Below are 13,689 nucleotides of genomic sequence, written 5' to 3'. Positions count from 1 at the left end.
GGGGCTTTTCACAAGTAGCCTCTAAAATGGCAGTGACTGATGTCTTGAGAGTCGTTAAAACTGTATTTATGTACTTAAATCCCGCCCGTGCACACATTTATACGTGTGTTTATACACTCTATGTAAGAATATATACGTGTTTGTGCCTATGTGCACTAAACGGCGGCCCCGCGGCCCGTCTGGAGTCCGCGCAGCACCGCTCCGTTACCATGGCAACGAATGCCTCGACCCGGCCGCTTCCCCTCAGCGCCCGCGCCTTAAAGTGGGCACCACCCCCGAGCGGGGCGGGGCAGCGCGGGACCGCCCTACCGCCGGCACTGCCACCTTTAAGGCGGCTTTTCACGTGACGCGAGAGGAGGCGGGGCAAGCGGCTCGGTAGGCGGAAGTCGCCCGCCGCCACCTCAGCTCGGCGTCGGTCAGAGCCCCGGACATGGCGGGTATCAAAGGTACCGAGCGCCGCCGTCCCACGGGTCTGGGGCTTCTCTGAGGGAGCGGAGCGGCCGCGTCGCTTTTTCCGCCCTCCAGGCATCGCCTCAGCGGGGATGGAGGGAGTGGGGGCTGCCGGGAGGGGATCCCCGGTAACCGGTGGGGCAGCTCCCGCCTCACCGCCTGCCTTGTACCGTTGCAGCTCTCGTGGCGCTGTCCTTCAGCGGAGCCATCGGGCTGACGTTCCTCATGCTGGGATGCGCCTTGGAGTACTACGGGTGAGCGGGACGGCTTCGTTTCCAAAGCTTCCCCTTCGTGTGTGTTAATGGAGGTGTTAATCTCCTTTTAACGGAGCTGTTTGGCTCTGGGTATCTAACAGCAGTCGCCTGCCTCCTGGCTCTTGACACATGGCAGCTTGTTGTGGTTAGGTACCTCCTCCTTAGCCAGTACTTGCGCTTCCTTTAAACAGTGTAAACAGCCCTATATTTTCTCAGGAAAAGCGGTGCCATCTTGCTAAACAGTGACATTTAACCTCGCACAGTGCTTTCCCTTACTTCCCTGTTTCTGTGAAGAGCCCTCCTACCACAAGACTCCAGTTGGGATGTCTCGCACACTTAAAGCACAGAAGGGGGAGTGCGAGGCTGCGCCTTCACAGCCGGCTTGTTTATACTCTGAGATCCCTCTAATTTGGGAAAGCTGTTGGTTCCCATCCCGCTTGTGTGCGTTTCCTGTTCCTGTGCGGTGACTGTTGGTTTTGTGTGGCTGTGGTGCGAGTTGAATGAGCAACGTGATGCAAATATAGAATAAACGAATGCTTGGCTTTGTGAGAGTGGTTCCTGCTCTGTGTGAAGTCATATTAGTGTGTGTACAAGGAAAGTGATCCAGGGTTGCCTCTTTGGGTGAAAGCATGTGATTAAATCCACTTTTCAAACCAGGAAGTACAATCACAGTTACTGCAGTTATTCTTTTTCTATGCAGAAGATACTTTTTATTGAAGCATCCATCTAAACTGATTATGTGTTTCATTTCTCCCCCTTCCCAGTGTATACTGGCCTCTGTTTGTCTTAATATTTTACTTCATCTGCCCCATTCCCCACTTCATTGCAAAAAGAGTCAGTGATGACAGTGATGCAGCCAGCAGTGCCTGCAGGGAATTGGCATATTTCTTCACAACTGGAATTGTTGTTTCTGCCTTTGGATTCCCTATAATCCTGGCACGGGTTGAAGCGGTAAGTCCTGCTTGCTGATTTTTATTGAAAGACACCAGTTACTGAGTAGAATCTTTAAGTGCAGCCTTGCTGTTGTTAATCCTGTCTTTAATTTCATTATTGTGATGCATGACTAGAAAGTGTAGCTGGGTGTTTTCCAGTTTTGTTTTGGCCTAACACAAGATATTATCTCCTCCTACATCTTGTGCCTCTTTGTCTCATCAACTTTCGCACCACTTCCTGCACCACCTTCCTTATTTTTATCTCAGAATATCTACTTTCTCCATTTAGGATGCTGAAAACTTGGTGACTGGAGTGCATTAGCAGTTAAAAGATAAAAGGCCAAACTTCCAGAGCTGCCCTTCTGGTTTTCAGAGCATTTCCCAAGCTCATGCTTTGCCCCCTCAAAGTCTGAGGACATTCTGCTAACTTCGTTTCTCTTTGCTTTTTGAGCTGCTCTTCAGTGGTGAGGTTTATGTTACGTTTGTTTGCAGCGCAAAGGACTCTCTTTGCCTTGTCCTGTCTCCCAAACTACCCAAACATGTTTGTGTGTTGCATTAGTTTTCTCCCTTCAGTCTTTCAGTTTTGCTTGAAACCTGTGTGCTTAGTCTTAATTTATTGGTAATGCGCGATTTCCCTGACGCTGCTTTTTTGGGGGGGTTGTGGACCTGACAGTAAGCAGAACCAGAAGTGACCACGAGAGGGAACTCTAATGCATAGCTCTGTCTTTTAAGCACAAACGTCGCTTATTTGAGTACATTTAGTCGTGCAGCTTGGTAAAACAAGCTACTTTGAAGCCCACATTCTGTTTTTCGTGCTTGTTACTGGCATTTCAAAGGCTAGCTTTTATTTCGTTGCATAGCAGTTAAAGGAGAGCAGTGGTTTCACCAAAATTATCTATCATTAAGGAATGTTTTACTGATTTGTATGGCAAAGTAATTGTTTTGTTGTAAACCAGCATTAGCAGTCTCTTGAAGTGTTACATGAGTACATGTACGTAGCAATATGAGTGGCTGCTAATTGAATAATTCATCACATAAATTGGATTATTTCTTGTCTTTTTTTTTTCTTTATGCTTTTAGCACCTTTCTGTAGTATTTAATTTAGTTTATCTAATGCATCTAAAGAACTGGCCTGAACCTGGAAGAACTGCTTTGATTGTTTCATTTCCTTGCATTTCAGATCAAATGGGGAGCCTGTGGTCTGGTGCTGGCTGGCAATGCAGTCATTTTCCTTACTATTTTAGGGTTTTTCCTTGTGTTTGGTAGAGGAGATGACTTTAGCTGGGAGCAGTGGTAGAACATCGCTCTGGTGCTGGTAATATTTCACAGCATGTATCACCATATATATCCTCTGTGTGTGTATATGTGTATATGATATAACAGCTGTGTGCGTCCACGCTGAGCTGGATGTATGTGCATATACATGTAGCTTTACATTATCACATCATAACATGCTTTTTTAAAGTGCTTTTCAGCCAAAGGGAAAAAGCCCTTGTGACATCTGTCCTGATGTAGTCAATAAAAGCTGGAACCACGTTGCAGACCTGTTCCTAATCTTAAAGTTTACATGACATAACCCTTTTTACTCATTTTTTTACTATATGTGCATTAAGTTTTGTTTTAATCATAGTAGTACCATTGACACGTGATACTGGTCAAGCATGCCTGTTGGGTTTTAATTGTGTAATCAAAGTAGGCCAAGATAAAGATGATCCTACTTGGTATTCTTCAACTTGATCATCTTTCTGCTTTGATTGGGGGTGAACAAAGACTTTCTTTTCATTTCCATAATCATTTTGGTGTGTTTTTCTTGATAACATCAAACCAAACATAGATTTTTCAACTCTTCTACTACCTAATGAAAGAAAAAGAAACTAACCCTGGTTAAACATCCTTCCTTCCACATACGGTGTTCATTTGAAATATAATTCTCCCTCCCAAGGATATTCAGACTTAACACCTGTGGTTATACTTTGGGAATAATAGAATCTAATGCTTTGAGCTGACATTACTTCTCTTAGAAAGGTTCACAAAAGAAGAAACTATGCACAGGACACTTACAAACAGTGTAATATTGAACTCTGTATTCTTATGTGTGAAATGCCTGAATTGCAAAGTGAGTGTTCCCTGGGGCAGGACTTCTTATCTCCTCTGTTCTCATTGCTTTCAAAACATACTTATTCAACTGCTATTTTTTGGCTGTGACAGAAGATTGTTCTATTAAAACACTATATTTTTAAAATGGCATTATCCTTCACATAATCGCACTTCTAAAAGTAAACTTTCTGACTGGCTTGACTTCCTGAATCCTGCAAAGTGTGGAGGCGTGTCCTTTGGTAAAAATGCATCCTGTTATAACAGTCACTCGAGAAGACCTTTCAGTAATCTGCAAAGGGGTAAAGGAAGAGATGCCTTAGTTTATCCTTTCGTATTAAAATAGGCATAAAGAGGTTTCTGCTGTGTGAAGTAAGAAGCTGAGCTCCTGCCTAGGGTATGTTTTACATTTGCAAGTTCTTTAGGCTAGCAGGTTGCAACTGAGTGTTTTATAGTCGTGTTGAGTCAGTTCACAGCTGACTGCTGTCACCCTGTGTAGCTGTGAGAGACACAGCGTGAGGAGGTAATAGAATCCACGCTACAAGATGTGGCAGCTTCATCAGTGCAATGCTTTTTGCCTCCTAAGTTGTGTGCAACTATTGCTGCTGCTCTCCAAACTCTCCCAATACTCATGTACTGCAAAATGGGGCCCTGTGGGTTGCTGTGCAGAGCAAAGATCCAAGACTTAATGTTACATGAGCACTCTGCTACTGGGTATAGAAATTGTGCTGTGGGCCAAGTAATGTAACATCACTGAAGTAGGAATGGAATATCGGGTTTCAGGAAGGGTAATTATATGTTTTAAGTTTAAACTTCAGATGTGTGTATGGTGAACAGTGCTGAGGAATGCTGAGTAGCTCTGTTTTACACTGAAGTGTGCCTGTCGTTCTTGTAAAGAAGAACTAACATGAAAGGAAATGTTCTTTTCTGGATGTTAATGCTTCATCAAAGGCATAACAGGAATATACTTGTAAAGATGCTGTGCATAAGCAAATGTCTTCTTCCTGACTTTAGATGAAATATCTTGGACCCTACTAATTTGTAAAGTACTGTTGTGGAAATTGTTCTAACTATGAGCCAAGTTGTTTGGAGTAAACGTGGCTTCTCTGCTTTGAGTTTTGAAGAAGGCGCTTTTATTTCCCCTATAAATGGCATTTTTCATTCAAATTACTGAAGTAAACCAGCAACAGTAACACACAATATTAGTGCCTGATCCTGTAAATGCCTAATGTCATTGCTAACAGTCCTCTTTAACTCCTGTTAAAATACTCATGTGCTTGCAGGGTTCTTGAGTATTTTTGCTCCTTAGAATTTATGTACCAAAGGCTGCAATAGAAGTCTCTAAAACTACTCAATTACTGATGAAATTATGGAATCATTCTTTGTAGAATCTGCTGTGGATCTGTTAGTGTGCTTGTGCAGATAGAGGTACAGGCCGTCAGCATGTGACAATCTAAAATGAGAAGGAGGACTAGGAAGTGCAGTGTTGAGATTGTCTCTTGGACATGATTCCATTGTACTGTATTTCCTCTGGTATTCCTGTGGTTGGTGGGTGCCTCAGGAAATGGCAGGTCAGTGTTGAGTGGAGGAAGTCAATGCTTTGCTTTATGTTGTCTTTTGAAGCAGCTCATGCACTAATCCCTAATGTGAACTTCCTGCAGTTTTCACCATGGACTTTCATTTTAAGATGTGTTAACTTTCAGAATTGAGTTTCACAGTGTTTAAACCATGGAAACCTTCCTTGACCTCTTGAAAAGTAAATCTGCTTCAATGAGTCTTCAATACCAAATAGGGTGAAAGAACTTGTCAGTGCTTTTTTTTATCAAGAGTTTCACTCATTCACATGAACCTGGTGCTTTGATGGCCAGTACTGGGCATGGACTGTCACTATCCACCAGTAGCTATTTACTGTGGTTTCTCTGAAATTGTTTTCCTCTATGGAAGTGAATACTATGTATCCAAAGTGCCTTAATTTCCATACTATGCCGATTTTGTGGGCGCATATACATGGCAATATCACTGTGTTTCATAGCTGAAGTTCTGTGACTGCATTTTCTAAAGCTTCCTTGTGGACTAACCATGTTTTCTGTAATTCAGAATGCAGTGCAGCTTTTGTAACTTTTGTAAACAGGGGTTTTATTTCCTGTGATCGCCAGGTTCTTCAGATGAAGCATTAAAACATGGAAATTAAAATATATTCTACTTTTCTTTTTGAGTTGTCTAATAAAACTGACTGAATTGTCTAATAAACATCTGATGCTTACGTGTGTGTCTGTCTTTAATTTCAAGGGGTGACAAGAGAATCTTGTGTGAGAGGAAAGAGAAAACATCCAGTGGTGCTTTCATAATGGCGTGATGAACAGATTTCTGGGAGCCATGGTGTAATTGCAAGAGATGGAATTACTGTTATGGCATGCATTAGAATGTATTGCAGAGGCTGTATTCAACTATGCTGGTAAATTATTATCACTTATCTCTTACGGACGTGGTAAATCTGTGAGCTTTAAGGCATTCAAAAGAAAATGGTATGTGAGATAGTACCTGACCTCTTCCACTCTCCTTGCTTCAAGAGACTGAAGAGTAAGGCGCATCAGCACTGGACAGGGGTGCAACAGGTATCACAGCTCTATTTCTTTTCTAGGCAAGTACTCCTGTAGTTAAGTTGGTAAATATATTCAACTGGGTGATGCTGATCTTACCAGTGCTTGGGAAAAGGAAGCCTGCTCAGTTAGTTTACTAACTGTGAAATCACAAGGTGGCTGTAGTGTTTGTGTTCTGAATACCCAATGCTCTTTGTTAACAGCAATGATTTGAGCAACTAGGCTTTGGAGAAGGTATGTTTGTGTTTTGAATCAGTTAGCTGCTGGCTTTGCAAAAGGAATGCTTGGGGTTGCTGTTTTGTGCTGCCTTGCCCAACTCTTGCTTAGCTTGTAGAGTAACTTCAGGCTCTAGGCTTGGTTCCTGAGCCTCCTTTATTTAATCTGGTTCTGGATTTGCTAGCAGTGTCTGTATGGGAAAACTTCTTGTGCTTCTCACCCTTGTTCTTGTAGCTCCTTGTTTTTGTAGTTAGCAGAGCTGTTCCCTGTCAACATAACTGGAGGGAAGAAATAAAATACACATAAGGGGTCAGGATCAGTGGATACCAGGCAGACTCTTGCACTGGTTTTGGAGTCTCTTCAGTCCTTTTAGAAAGCTGGTGACCTTCCTAAAGAGGACCTTGGGTAACATTCTAAAGCTTTGAAACAGACTTTAATCCCTTAAAATGAGTTTAAGCTCATTAATACCCAGGAGTTAAGCAAAGTCATCCTAGTCACCCATATGCAGATTTTCTTATTGTTAAACCAAAAACAATGTAAAGCTTTAAAATGATCTCTCTAACCCTGATCTCAATTTTTAACACAGCAGGACTTTAAAGATACCACATCACTTACTCTGCAGGGATTGTTTCTGATCTAGGATAATGGATGAAAAGACTATTTCATTAAGCTGGATGCACCCCAGGTACTAATGGCTAATTGATTTGTTTAAGTGGCCCCTGCAAATACATGACCAGTATGCAGGCAAGGGCTGATGACTGACTGAGGGACTGCGATTAAATTTTAAAGATCAGATGAACACTTTTAAAGAAATATGTTCTCCAAAAGCCTGTTCCCGTATTTGTCTTGTTTTGCTTCTTTATATTGAGTTTTAGTTGAGCTGCATGTCTGGGTTATCATCAAAAATTGATTATAGTAGTTTATACCCCATGAGTAGCACTTCAGCTGGAGATACTTGTCATAGAATCATAGAATAGTTTGGGTTGGAAAGGACCTTGAGATCATCCAGTTCCAACCCCCCTGCCATGGGCAGGGACACCTCACACTAAACCAGGTCACCCAAGGCTCTGTCCAACCTGGCCTTGAACACCGCCAGGGATGGAGCACTCACAACCTCCCTGGGCAACCCATTCCAGTGCCTCACCACCCTCACAGGAAAGAATTTCCTCCTCAGATCCAATCTAAACTTCCCCTGTTTAAGTTTTAACCCATTACCCCTTATCCTGTCACTACAGTCCCTGATGAAGAGTCCCTCCCCAGCATCCCTGTAGGCCCCCTTCAGATACTGGAAGGCTGCTCTGATGTCTCCATGCAGCTTCTCTTCTCCAGGCTGAACAGCCCCAACTTCCTCAGCCTGTCTTCATACGGGAGGTGCTCCAGTCCCCTGATCATCCTCGTGGCCTCCTCTGGACTTGTTCCAGCAGTTCCATGTCCTTTTTATGTTGAGGACACCAGAACTGCACACAATACTCCAGTGAGGTCTCACAAGAGCAGAGCAGAGGGGCAGGATCACCTCCTTCGCCCTGCTGGTCACACTCCTTTTGATGCAGCCCAGGATACGGTTGGCTTTCTGGGCTGCGAGCGCACATGGAAGCCGGCTCGTGTTCAATTTCTCATTGAATTTTTCACTTATTTCTTTAATTAATCGAATATTTCACTTCTTTCTTCTGGAATTACTACTTCCATAGACTAGTTCTGAATTTTAACAAATATTCTGGGTTCTCTTTCTTTCTAGTGGATCATTTTAAATGGACTGGTTTATTGTTCCCTGCATCCTCATCCATGAGGGTGATCAGCCCTTGTCTGCATGGGCAGATGGTTTTCTTTCTGCTGACCCTTAACACTTGGACATGCTTGTGGCTATCTATGAAGCAGATGCTGCTGGGGAGGGGGTGGGGAGTATAAAAACATGCCCTTTTTTCCCCAGAAAGTTCTCTAGGAGATAGGAGGAGGGTTGTTTTCAAACTGAGACTAAACCTATGGCTTCATTTAATGGAGTAATTTGTGTAATGACCATAATTGTGCAAAATTACACGTAATAGAGTCTCGCTAGAGTCTTTGCATATAGGGAAGACTTCTTCCTGTGGAACATGCTTATAGCATTGCTGTCCATTAAAGTAAAGAATTTAATACATGTAGTTACAGTGGCCCTCCCAGGTGTTGTGCTCTGGAACCATGATATATTCAGTGTTAGCGGTTTGCTTGCTGACAGCTGAGCTGGTGGAAGCTGCCTGTGTTATGCTGTGTTTTTAACCACATGTTTTCCTGCGGAACCTGATAAAATTAACTGCTTGTTTTGTGAGGTTTAAAAAACCAAGCCACACACACAACCCCCCCACCCCAAAATCGTATTCAGGCTCAAGCTGTATATAATGTATTTGAAACCCTTAAGTGGAGAATACAGTGCTGAGGCTCAAACAGAGCTCAAGGCAAAAAGGGATGTTGATGTCTCTTGATAGGTTCAGCAGGTCAGCTGAGGCTGTGAATTCTGGGTTATCACCTGCTTTGAGCTTCGTTTGGCAGTATCCTGGTGAAGGTGCTTTCATTTTCTTGGTCAATATTAATGACAGATGCTGCTTGTATGTTTTTGTTTGCTTGAGGATTTGGGGAGAAGTTAAACAGTATTTCTTGTGCTTTACAAAGCGTATGTTGGAATAAGAGGATTGATTGTGACATTTATATGTTTTGCTTACCCTTTGTTGTGACCGATCTGGGCTTGTGGTTTTGTTACTCATGTAATTCCTGCCTAAGACTAGTATCTCACAATATAATAGGAGCTTTATTACCAGTCTTCCATCCTTGAAAGAGAAAAAGCCTTTACACGAGACAGAAACAAAAGCTGCAATAGCTGTAACTTGTTGGCTACTGATCAAGTGCTCCTTTGGAAGCTGGTGGGAATTTGCTGTTGGGGTGATGGGGTGGGAAGAAGAGATGAGAGAGACCCGACGCAGTGAGGTGCTGACACCGTGATGTCTGAGGGCAATCTGTGAGCGTGCTCATGAGTCACTCCTGTGCCACAGACTGTCCTTCCTGTCTCGAGTGTCCAAACAGAAGATGTTGGCTGCAGAAATCCATATGCTGTTATTCCCACAGAGAGCATTTCACTCCAGGATAAGATTTAACAGCTTGTCCTTGTTTCTAGTAACATGGTTCAGTGTCACCCACTGTGGCCAATCTTTCTTTGATAGTCCTATTTTCTTAACTAAATACTAATGAATGCTACGAGGCATTAGGGTGTTTTATACAACTCTGTGACGATCAAACAATTTCCTACAGAATAAATCTCAAACAGAACTCAGCTCTTAGGTTAATTTTAAAATATTAAGAGATGCAGGATGTTTCTCATATGCATACATAAAATAAATCTTACTTTTTGAATCGGGTAATACACAATAATATACTTTAAAGAGCAGTCCAGAGCATGCTGTCTCTTCTATTCATTCCTTCAAAACAGATTATATTCTTAACAAATATTTTGCTGTTTAATTAAAATCTACAGCAGAAAATATGTTAGAAGAATCTTGTAATAACCAAAGAGATGCTCTCCTGTATCTGTCTTTAGATAACAGCTTCAAAGTGCACAGTCTTTATCTGGTAGTCTCTTAAGCGAGTGACGTGTAAAGTTCATCACGATTCAGCAAATATCCTCAGTTTGGATTCAGATTATTCAAGTCCTTTCAGACACCTAAAGATTGATTCAGGTGTCTTTTCGTCCCTCTCCTCTTTTACAGCAGTTGTACCCCAGTTGCTGGAAGTTCCAGGCTCTCTGGAATAAGAGAGTGAATTTTAAACCCCCACAGAGTGAGCAATTGCAACCACTCCTTGTTGCCCAGCCCTGGTGGGATTGAGCTATTGTCAGCTCCAGGTGTCAAGAGAAGCTGAGCCAAAAGCAAGTCACGCATTCAAAACAACTTGACAAACACTGATTTATGGATGGTATTAACAAGGTGGGAAAAGGAGCAGGCAAGTGGTGATTTAGAACTATGTCATAAAATACCAATTGTTTCTGGATGTAAATTGATGGCTCTGACTTCCAATTCCTAATTACTGAAGATGTGTGTGTAACAGAGAGAGACTAAAAGTACTTGGTGTTCTTCTGTAGGAACTGACTCTCTCTGATACAGCAAGAAACCACTCTGAGATAAGAGTTTCTTTATCCAGAGAGAAGCAGCTTGGGCAATTATAGTTTCTCCTTCTGAGTGCTGTTATCTTGATTGTCCTTGCCCTATTTTCCCTCGTTTGCCTTTTGGTGTCTTTGCTATTAAAGCCAGGAGCTGTGTATAACTTGCTATAGCGACACACATCTAAAAAAAGCAAATATATATAAGCACTGCCTTATTTAAGGAAAACAGCATAAGTGGAATAACCATCCCTGGTAGTGTTCACAAACCACGTAGATGAGGCCCTCAGTGCCATGGGTTACTGGGGGCCTTGGCAGTGCTGGGAAATGGCTGGACTTGATGAGCTTAAAGAACTTTTCCAAACCAGCTGATTCTATGGTTTTTAACTCTTTCACTAGCTCTGATTTGGCATATTTGGATGTTTTTTAATCTTCCATTTTAAATGTAAACTCTTACTCATGTCCTAAGCTCTGTGCAGAATGGAAGAATTCCTAATGTCTGTTTTATCATTCTTGAAAGTATATGCTCTGGCAGTGTTTATGATTCACTGGGTTTCACTGGGTGACATTTGGTCAATAATAGTTTCTCAGACTGTAAGGTATTTTTCAATGCATACCTTTGATTTGGTATGAAAATAGCCCAATTTTTGTTTCGTCTTGTGTTTATACAGTGAATGCTTCTGGCAATTGGTGGAAGTCAATGTGAGCACTGGTATCTCTGCATGCTTGATATCTATGATGTCTATGCCAAGCTGAACAGAACCTTGGGCAACCTGCTCTAGTATGAAGTGTTCCTGCCCATGGCAGAAGGTTGGAACTGGATGAGCTTAAGGTCTTTTCCAACCCAAACCATTCTATGATTCTGTGTTTCTTTTTTCTTTAGTGACAAGAATAACTACACCTATAGACTGTAATAAGGTCAATCTTGGTGGATCATTTACACATAGATCCCGAACTTTCTGCTTCTGTGTAAAAGGCTTTATAAGTAAATCAAGGGTAAAACCATCATTCTTCCATTTGTTTGTCTGACATTTAAGCTCCCGTTTTGATTGTACACAACCCCTCTCAGTTATGGTGTGAAGTATTACAAGTTACTGAAGCTAATTGTATTCTCCTCACTAAATCTCTTGAGTAATGTGTAGGTAATGAGGAAGTCTGTAGGTAAACTCATTATGAGGATCAGTCAATATGTGTTTTCCTGTAGCGCTTTTAGTAATTGGGTTAACTTGATAGCATTGCCCTGGCCTTCGGAAAACTTTCAATTGCAGTGATAGGCCATTTGTTATTACTGTACTTTTAGTTGGAGACTGAGCATGTCCCCATTTAAACATCAAACCTTCCTTCCCAAAATGAAACCTTTCGAAGGCCAAGTTGGTCAGGGCTTGGAGCAGCCTGCTCTAGTGGAAGGTGTTCCTGTCCTTGGCAGGGGTTGGAGCTGGATAAGCTTTAACGTCCCTTCAGCCCAAAGCGTTCTAGGATTAGTTTTATTAATCCTGTTCAATAGTCAATTGTACCTAACCTCAACCCACACACAAAGAAACTGGAATAGTGGAAATAAGAAGGTGGGGAGGGAAAGGCACCTGATGTGTCACTGGGGCTACCGTGGGTGCCGCAGTGTTAGAAGCCATTCAGATGTGCTGCAGTCAGATGTGTGATGGAATAGTGCTGCATTAAATGTGACCTTTCTGAAGGGAAAACCTGTCTGAACTGAATCATCAAATCAGGTTTGTGTTTGACACCCTTCAAGTGGAGACCTTTTGGCTAAAATATCTAATCAAAACGGGAGAATCTTGATGTTTGGAGATGCAGAGGACCTCTAAATGTGCAAGGCAGAGGACTATTCTGTTTTAAACAGAGTGCAAGGCATGAGATATGAGTGAAAGACTAGAGTGTGTTCTGTACCTGAATCTTCTCTTCCGCTATAATCTAGTCCTAGCACAGTGTTTTGTCTCTGTGTGGAAGGACTGGAATTCACGTCTGCTCTCCTCCTGATCCAGATCTAAAGGTTCACTCGTGTTTATGTGGGTCCCTGCCAACAGACACCAGCATGAGAGGGCTGACTCCTTCCCTGCCCATTCTTCTCATCTTCTCCAGCATGAGCAGTGGCTTGGCCTTTACCTCCTCTTGCAGAGCAAGAGCACTTGGCAAAGGGAGGTAATACTGTCTGAGGGAGTGTTTCACATGGGGAGTTCATGTGGGAATGAATCATGCCATATAGATCTTCTTCCCCACAAGCCTCACTCAATGCGTCCGTATACTCAGAGCCTACTCCACATGGCGGTGAAAACTGGGGTTGCTACAACAGGAAGCAGCTGTCCAAGCCAGTGGTTGTTGGCTTGGTGTCTGTGCCTTGCTACTCCCTTTTTGCTGCCAAATATAGAGGGTATATTCAAAATCCAGTGTCCCAGCTCCTAAGTACGAGGGTGCAGCACCCTTATTGCTGGCAGTGGGTAGGTGGTTCCTGCTGGTGGCATGAGCCCCTTCACAGGGACTTCAACCCCCTTTTGTCGGGGCTTTGTCTCCTTGTTAACCCTTTTCCCTCAGATCAGCATCCCATGATCTTCCCTTCAGTCACACCTCCTCTGTGCCAGGGCTATCTGTACACATCATTTCCGCCCCAGCAGGGTCCATCTGCTTCTTGTTCTTGCTTCTTCCCTTATCTGTCCCTTTCTAGTCAATTTTTGCCTGTTTTCCTACCACACACTCTTTCTATACCCTTGTATTGCTTTTCTCATGCTGTTTTCTCATGCTGTGCCTTCCTTCTCATGCATTACTATTTGTCTAGAAAACAAGTCATGCACAATGTCAGCATCTCGGCGTAGAAAGGAGTTCACCCATTCCCCACTTCTTTTTCCACTCTGTTTCTCTCATTTCCTTCCCAAACTGTTGGCCACTTATGTTGGAATGTTCCCTGACCTTTTGAAATTCAGCTCTGGCTCTGAAAAGTTACTGAGACAGAAATGTTTGCACTGCTTCACATAATGTCTCAGCAACCCAATACATCTGGTTTTGAGACACATTTA

The 13,689-nt window shown here is 42.8% G+C and overlaps 1 protein-coding gene across 1 annotated transcript; it reads left to right on the top strand.

The window, feature by feature from the left end:
* The first annotated feature begins 348 nt into the window (after window positions 1-348).
* On the top strand, window positions 349-5,993 carry LEPROT (leptin receptor overlapping transcript). The gene is made up of 4 exons (XM_065673112.1): window positions 349-446; window positions 629-704; window positions 1,469-1,655; window positions 2,817-5,993. Exons 1-4 carry the CDS (start codon window positions 431-433, stop codon window positions 2,931-2,933), a joined length of 396 nt encoding a protein of 131 aa, XP_065529184.1. The 5' UTR covers window positions 349-430; the 3' UTR covers window positions 2,934-5,993.
* Window positions 5,994-13,689: the final 7,696 nt, after the last annotated feature.

Source organism: Lathamus discolor, chromosome 3, assembly GCF_037157495.1.
Source record: "Lathamus discolor isolate bLatDis1 chromosome 3, bLatDis1.hap1, whole genome shotgun sequence".
NCBI classification, from domain to species: domain Eukaryota; kingdom Metazoa; phylum Chordata; class Aves; order Psittaciformes; family Psittacidae; genus Lathamus; species Lathamus discolor.
The sequence above is the reverse complement of the archived record's forward strand: the minus strand, read 5'-3'. Positions and strand labels throughout refer to the sequence as shown.